General features: G+C 34.8%; 1 protein-coding gene across 11 annotated transcripts in view; it reads right to left on the bottom strand.

Moving 5' to 3' along the window:
- Nucleotides 1–1,308: 1,308 nt before the first annotated feature.
- Nucleotides 1,309–8,702, bottom strand: part of LOC131167273 (phosphatidylinositol 4-phosphate 5-kinase 9) — a 44,654-nt gene continuing 37,260 nt past the window's right edge. For 6 of the 11 annotated variants that reach the window (XM_058126005.1, XM_058126002.1, XM_058126006.1 and 3 more), the window contains 5 exons: nt 5,604–5,714; nt 4,833–5,020; nt 3,398–3,555; nt 2,285–2,456; nt 1,309–1,953 (listed from right to left, as the gene is read on the bottom strand). In XM_058126005.1, coding sequence (XP_057981988.1) covers nt 1,677–1,953; nt 2,285–2,456; nt 3,398–3,555; nt 4,833–5,020; nt 5,604–5,714 — 906 coding nt within the window. In that variant the 3' untranslated portion in view covers nt 1,309–1,676. The remainder of the gene's footprint in view (nt 1,954–2,284; nt 2,457–3,397; nt 3,556–4,832; nt 5,021–5,603; nt 5,715–8,702) is intronic. The other 5 variants (XM_058126010.1, XM_058126008.1, XM_058126009.1 and 2 more) reach the window with 3 other exon arrangements.

The following is an 8,702-nucleotide window of genomic DNA, read 5'->3' as shown; positions in this document are numbered from 1 at the left end:
TTGCCACACACCTGCATGAAAACACACTTCACTCATATGCTTACATGCAAGACTCGACCATACACACTTATTCATATGCCCATATACACTAACAAACATGCATGAATAGAAACACACATCATGCACATTCACAAAACTTTGCATGCATGAATACACAAACATGCACACATGCATTCGTGTATTTACAACCACGCACACACATGCATGCATGAAATTATGTGCACAGCCTCGCACCACGCACCCTATGCATGCAACACACATGCATACTCCCATGCACACTACTCACCCAAAGCACACTCAAGTCTTAGAGAGAGAGAAAGAGAGAGCGAGAGAGAGAGAGATAAGGAAGGGTGGTTTCTTAAAAGAGAAGCATAGAGGAGAGAGCTAGAGAGGAGAGTATAGAGAGAGATAGAAAAGTAAAGAGAGGGAATTCGAGAGCAATTCGAGAGCTAGGAGCCCCCCTCACCCTCTCATTTTTGGGCTTTCATAGGCTCAAAATAAATTAATAAATTAAAAAATAGGGGGTAGCGTGGTATAGCGAGAGAAGGGGGGGAGTGTTTGGGTAGGTAGGGGAGTTTAGTTTTTTAGGGGTTGTTTGGGCTTGAGGAGGTTGGGGAAGGTGGGGGATGTGATAGAGGGAGAAGAATAGCTATAAATAAAGAAAAATAGGAGATTCACAGACAAAAATGGGGGAATCTCTACTGGAGGTGGGGCTGGCACAACAGAGGAAGAAGACAAGAGGGGGGAGGCAAAAAACTAATACACACACACACACACACTTTAAAAACAAACCCAAACGAAGTTATTTCGATAAGTGGGCGAGCACGTGTAGACATGCACTTACCTTTATTTAATTTTAAAATTTTACATTCAAAATTAAGTGGCACCATTTTGCATTACACATGCTCATACGCATGTGCACATGGTTTTCAATGCATATAAGAACCACACACTAGTTTTTTTTGAAAAAAATAAATTTTTAATAAGTTTTATATTTATTTTATTTATTTAATATTCATTAAAATAGTATTTTAAAAATATTTTGAATATATGAAAATAAAGAAAAATGAATGGAGCCCACAAAAAATAACAAAAAATTCGTTAAGTGATCACAAATGTCGAAAAATTGCAGAAAAGAAAAGGTTTTGCCTCTTTTTTCATACATGAGGTCAAAAATACTATTCGACTCATCATTTTAGACCATCTCGAATCACCTGATATAGTCAAAAATAGAAAAAAAAAAAAAAAAGAACCGACAAGCCAAAAAAGACAAGATTTTGCCTTAATTTTCGTGTATGAGATCGAAAATACTGCTAAACCCCTCTTTACCATTTCAGACTGTCCTGGACCATAAGTACAACAAAAAAAATGGCAAAAAGAGACTAGAAAAACTATAAAAGATGGGGGTTTTGCCTCAATTTTCATGCACGAAGAGGAAGAAACAACTAGTAGAAAATAAACCTACACTAGTATTTACATGATGAAAACACATCCCAAACATGCGAAACAAGCGGTCACAAGCAAACATAATGCCCTGAAGAAGCTCAGCTCGTGTCGTCACCTTGCCATCTTCGCAGCACAAACCTCCAATCCTCATACAAGAACTCATTATCGTTGTTGGTCTTGTCACAAAGGATGAACCACAAACTCTCGGTATATATCTTTTAATGCACGGTTTAACTTGTGAGAACATTTGAAGGGAAGACTTTCTGAATGAATTCTAAGAAGCGGTGGGAGTAGAATGTTGGATCTACGGAAGATATGGACAATGAATCAAATTGAAGAGATTTGTATGCATGCTCTATCTTCTTGCCCATATTATAGTCTTGCAGTATGTCAATGATACCCAGGTATAGAACAACGTCAGATACTTCATGAAACATATGTGCCTCCACTTTCCCTGGAATCTGCTCTGCCCGTGCTGGCATGTTCACACCAAGTTGAATTTGGAGTCTGCTTGACAGGTTATACAGCAAAAACCAGATATTAATACAGACAAAGCTTATGATGTTCAATTAATAGAGTTCAAATATGTAGAATTTTGCATGATTGAAGTTGGCCTTGTAGTCATCCAGAGCATTTCAATTCTTCAGGGAGAAGTTCTAGTGTGCATTTTTTTTTTCTATGTACCCTGCCTGTTTTTCTAAGATACTGGTTAGGATTGAAATGATAGCCATTCATAATTAGAAAGAGCTTTTGGCATTCCAAAAATGGCACTTGCTTGCTAGTGGAGCTTCTATTATAGTTTAATTGGTATTTATCTTGAGTTATGAAGAAATCATACCTTGCTGTACCAGGAAGGAGGAGATCTACTTCCTCACCACCAGCAGCAGATGATGCTCGCAGTCGACTACCTCTAATGTGAGGGCCCACGACAAAACTATTGTCATCAGTTCCACGAGGGACTAAAACAAGGCCCTGTGGATAGTTGGAGATCTCATCCTCTAAAGCATCTGCTGTTAAATCATCACCAAAAAAATTTTGAATTCAGTTTTTTCATGTCCTTCGAACAATGCAACAACAAAGTATAGTCATGAATGGTGGGATACTAGGATCAGATTGGATTTCACCACACAGACAAGCCAATATGTTTTGAGTCTGCATAATTTGGCTTATTCCAACCCAGCCTATCAAATGAAAGATAATATAATTACATAATCATGAAAACGTCTTTCCCTCTAAAATGTTTAAGCTTAGTTAAGCAGGTAACAGTCCTAAATGTCATTCAAAATTGTGAACTGGCAAACCCTAAATTGGTCCATTTGACAGAGTTATTTGACTCGAACACTGGTCAGGGATCATGTAGCCATTAAAAACATAGGTCCATAAGAAAGTGAGAAATGAATTGAACTAAGATCGATAAACTCATAGGATGATAGGATGCATACAAAAAATATATTAGAAAATAGTAGCAATAGAATCTAACCCTCAATTTTGTTTAGCATGTGTTCACAACATTACCAGTAATGTCTAAAAAATTTTCTATTTCCTAGTAAAATTTTTCATTTCCTCTCAGTTTCAACTTTTTCCCCCATTCTTCTTGGTAATCTAGTAATCTACATGGTCAACACCAAAGTAAAACATGCCAGGGAGCTAGTGCCTGGTGCATGTGTGGGACTCACATATGCCATTCAACTTCAACAGAAAAGCTTAAGCCATTAGGTTATTCCCCAAGTCATGCAACTTTTCTCTTTTCCATGAAAGACTCCAGCCACTCATTCATGCTTTTGACCAAAAACAGAACTAAATAAAATTGACCAGCCTTTTAATTTATTATTATTATTATTATTATTATTAGGGTAATAGTCCTCTTTCAAAATTCACACTGAACCAACTTTGGACAAGCCTGAACAAATTCATGAATTGTAACAAACCCAGAACAGGGTATGATGGCCACCTTCTTCAGCAAGAATTCCCAATCCCTCTGCAGTAATACTTCGATTGTAAGACATGAGAGGCCGTAGGTGCTGAGGTGCTCGATAATGCACACCTAGCAAAAGGCTGTAATCCATAATGTGCTGTGCCTCTAAGAATTTACAGTCTATCTCAATCTGGCTGCACGAAGATGGATAAATGAAAACATAAACAATGACAACAATAATAATATATAATTATAGTTGAATTATACGAACTTAATGCTAAACATATGTGTTAAAAATTAGAAATCTACCATGCTAAGCATTTTCTAGAGGTTTCAGAAAACCAACACAAAACAAAACCATTTCGCTTTGTTTTCATAGAAATAAAATGATCTTTTAAAATCTTAATCATTTTTCTATCTTCTTTTTTTAAAATTTTTGAATGACATTATTAGATTACCACTTTACGTAAAAGCTTAAGCTGTTAGTTTGTGGGCCAACTATGTATATCAAGCTTTAACAGACAAAAAAAGAATCAGTTTATTTTCTTTTGCTGAAACAAGATACAGCCATTTAGAATTTCAAGAAATGGCATAAGCATTTTTTGAAACCAGTTCTGGTAACAGAAGAGCATATACTTTTACTGATCACTCTAACCAAATTTTGAGCTGAGCTAGTGTGTGTGTATCTTTCTGTCATGCATGTGTGTGGACAAGCATGCTTGCAATTGAAGATATCCAACACAAATGCTCCACTTTTCAAAATTTCCCTCTTTATAGGCCTAAAGATTCCACGACTAAGTTTTTTGTAAGGTTTTATTATCCCAAAAAATTATAGTTAAAAATCAGCACTTGAAATATTAAACAATATTTTTCCCCTTTCCCCTTTCTCTGTCTTCTTATATTTTTCTCAACTAGCTGCGGGCACAAAAGTTGTTATTTTTAAGGAGATAATAGGGGAGTTACGAATAGATTTAGAATTTTAAATCAATAATTATTTTATCCATGACTTTTAAATATTGAAACTAAAAGGAAAATTGTGCATGGAAAGGTTTTTATGGAAGATTGGGAAAAACATTATTGAAACCCGCCTGGCTTTTTGCTTCATCAATAGTAGAGATGAGGTTGTCTAGTAAATGATAATTAAGGTAAGCTTTAATACATTTATCTCAATCATGGTCAACAGGCTGGAGACAGAAATATTTCAGAACTTTGAAGGTTAGATATTTATGTCACTACAATGAGGTCTACTTACGGATTGGTATAGCAGAACTGCCAGCAGAATTATTTTCAATAGATAGAATAAACATTAAACTACTGCTTTCCCCCATGAATAATATGATCAAAATACTATCACTGCAAAAATATAGTGCCAACTATATTTACGTTAGTATATCATTTGATTAATGAACCAGTGATACGCAAACAAGTTTAGATATGCAGACAATGAAACAACTTCTGAGGCATTCCTTACTTTAGTAGAGCCTCCCGCCATGATGGTTCCAAATAAAAGCAATAGTTTAGATCCAAATCTTTGAGTGTTGTATTCTCATCAATTTCAACCTTGTCTGTTGAACGGCCTAAGGAGGAACCTTTCAAATCAAATCTTCGATGGATCCTTAATTCTGTGCAGAACATATTTCCCATTACAACAAAGCGAAACTGCAGAAAATTAATTAATTAACAAATGTTAAGTTCTTGCATATAAATAACACAACATTTATATCCAACTGTTGAAACAAAATATATGGATTCATACAGAGGTAACATTCAATGCCTACGCATAATAAATACACACTAGCACAAGTTTGGGGCACAGGTTTATATTCAGCTGTTGATTTTCTCCAATCATCAAATGCTGGGATGGTGTAAAAATAGAATTGATGCAGTTTCAGTTTTCTCAGCTCATACTTTCACATAAAAGAGACACTTAGATGAAACACAGCATTTAGAACATGATTCTTTTGCTCAAACACATATATAGGTGCAAGAGCAAATTGTCACAGTAATAAAGCAATTTATAGTGATATTGTAGTTAGGGTATCATTCCTCTTTATTGGAGACGCCTATTGGGTATGTATTTGAAAAAGAGCATGTCAACCATGGTAGTTTACACATTAAAGCATCACACACACAAAATTGACACGTGTCCCAGTAACAGGGATCCTAAACAGTTGCAACATCATTCTACTTGAAAAAGATCCTCATCAGTGATTCAATATGATCTAGTTCATCTGTTCAGTACCTTTTGACCACTTGAAGGTTTAATTCGATGTAGGCCAAAAAATTTTGTTATGAGTGTATTCTCATACGACCGCACATGATGATGATACTTAGGAAGCATCCGCAATAGAACCTACACAGATTGGAAACAATGGTCACAACAACTTCATACTCTCTTTTATTTCTTTTCTTTAGGTTTTCAACTATAACAATGAAAAATAAAATTTAAAAAAAAAAAAAAAAAAAAAAACACAAGAGAACTTCCAAAATAAATCCATCAAACTCTGACATAATAATAATTTATTAAGAACCCTATCAGCAAATTATATAACTAAGTTGCATTGAAGCATAATATATCTGACAAGTGACAAGCACAAGAAGGCTAATAAAGAGTAGTTCTTTTAGTTTAAAAATGAACCTTTCCTACCCTAGCCAGTCCTCTCATATATTTGACTTTCGTTTGAAGTTTGATCTTCCCCTTTCTCCCTCAATGGGCAAGATGCATGCACACACCATGGTTTTAAATAATGGCCATGGCCGTTATGTAACAAGATTTTTGGGGCCCTCAATATCATTACACACTGCTATAGTGGTGAGAATAAAAATCACAGCCATAGCAGCCTATATGGACCATGCTACCATTTTGTAATGGATGCTGCAACAACTATAGGACTGCTATGATTTCTACAGGAATGTTATGGGAATTTTAAATTTATTTTTTCTTCTCTTTTTTCTCATTTCTTTGTAAAACAATCCCCATCAACTATGTGAAGAGAAGGGAGAGGAGAAGATTATAGTGAGGATGTTAACAATAAAGAATTATTTATTTTTTGCAATGTTCATTATTTAAAATTTTGATTTGAACGGTTTTTTGTTTAAAAAATTATTTACTTTGACACAATAGTGGTGACATTTTTTGTACGTTGTACAACTTCAACCATTTCTTTTTCTAGTTTATGTCTTCACTGTCTTGTTAAAGCTGTTAATAATTTATTTTTTAATGATAAATTTTATGACTATAATATCAAATTTTAAAATTTAGGTTATACAATATAATGTGTTGGTCTAAGTTTGTTTATTAATCAATCTAATAAAATAATGGAATTTATTTTTATTGTATGTTTTCTGTGCCTAATAGATGAACATATTCAATTATAATATAAGCTAATGTATTTTGATTCATTACTTTATTAATCACACATGTGAAATGATAAGTGAAAAACATATAATGTTTCTGTTAATATCATTTTAAAACCGATGTAAAATTTATTACGCTTACCAAACAATGTTGGTAAATTGAAGTATCCAAAATGCATTAAAATATTTTTAAGGGTAAGAGCTTAAAACATGCAAATATATCAATACAGATAAGGTTTTGTGTTCTTGAAAAAACTCACTATGCCCGCTAGCATTACTGTAGTCAGTTCCCACAATGTAACATGCAACATCCATTACACCCATCAACATTACGCTAAGATACACACTACCGCTATTTAAAAGCATGGTGCATGCGCAGACGCACATGCACGCACAAGTCTTCCCAAAGGAGAGTCAAATATGACCTAGCTGAGGAGGGCAAGGAGATGAGTCACTGGGACACAAGTCCATGCTCTAGACTCTCCATTGTAGTAGAACAGAAGGTGTAAACTGCGATTGTTTTCTAGAACAAAAGGGCAGCCCAGTGCACAAAGCTCCTGCGTATGCAGGGTCTGGGGAAGAATAAAACAATAATGCAAAGAATTAAACAATAATTACTGTATAAGGATGTTATTCTGCATCTCTTCATGCATTTCCATTTTTTAGTAACAAATCAATGCACCTATAACCCTTCAAAATTGCCAATCAAGAAAAGGTGGTGATGCAGGGGCACAATCAAGGATCTGCAGCCATGGGAAAAAGATGAAGAAATTGAAGAGAAGGGGAAGAGAGGAGAGAGGAGATATAAAGGGGAAAATGTCACATTCAATTCATTTCAAACTCATCAACAATTAACAACATGGCTTTCACACACTACTTACAAGAAAGCCTCTAGTAATGAAATTACGCATATACCCCTAAAACAACATGAATTACAAAAAAACCATAAAATGCACAAATATTACAAACAAGCCCCCACATGCACATAATCCTATACTAGTTCGTACTAAACATACAATTAACAACTAACTAAATCCAACAATACCTTAACTCAATTCTTTTGTATTATTCTCCAACAAGTATCTACCCAAGGCTTCTTGTCCAACGCCAATTCTCCCCCATTTTGAAAAACTACGGCCTTGAATTTTGAAATGTTGGAGGATCAAAAGCAAGAAGCAAAGTTAGATTCTTCAAAGGCAGTGCTAGAGTGAGACAAGAATGGTTGTTCCATTGGCAGCACCATTGACTTGAGTTGAGAATTAGCATCAATGAACATATTGGGAATGACAAACGCAGTTAGGACTGTCTGAAAGACTTTGGATGTCTTCAAACACTTCATTTCCTAGTTTGTAGTGTCTTCAAGTTGAGTAAAGTAGATTCTTTGTCTTGGTTGATTGGTAGAATGGGCTTCAAAATGATCTTCTTTCATTATAGTGGAAGATATATGTGTTCTCAAATCCTTGAGTCACGCCCAGGTGGCCAATATTCATGGATATGATATCACACCAAATGTCATCAAAATATACACCCATTTGGATAGGAACCAAACATTTTTTATAAACATGTAACATAGAGTTATCAACACAAGATATCTCATAAGGCTTTGGGTGAGGTTCTGTATGAGGTTTTATACGAGTGACTCCATTTCTAGAAACCACGTTCATAAGACAGCTTCGATCAAGGATGAATTTGCATATATTTTCTCCACACTTAAGAAAGGTATGGAAAAGCTTAAAAATGTGCAAAGGTATGATAAATGGCATTCATTTGTCCAATAAATTGTCACCATATAGGTGGATTTGTACATATACCCACTGCAACTATGTATCACCAGAAGTCTTTAATACAATTTAACCACAATTATCATTCTATACATGTAAAACCACAAATTGACTCTCAATTTTCAAAGACTATCTTCAAGTCACCATTAATCTTGAGTATCATGTAGACATGAAACAAATTCACTTAGAAAACTCATAAACTG

The sequence above is a fragment of the Malania oleifera genome, chromosome 11, assembly GCF_029873635.1.
Source record: "Malania oleifera isolate guangnan ecotype guangnan chromosome 11, ASM2987363v1, whole genome shotgun sequence".
In the NCBI taxonomy this organism is placed as follows: Eukaryota; Viridiplantae; Streptophyta; class Magnoliopsida; order Santalales; family Ximeniaceae; genus Malania; species Malania oleifera.
Note: the sequence above shows the minus strand (reverse complement) of the source record. Positions and strands in the feature narration are given on the sequence as shown.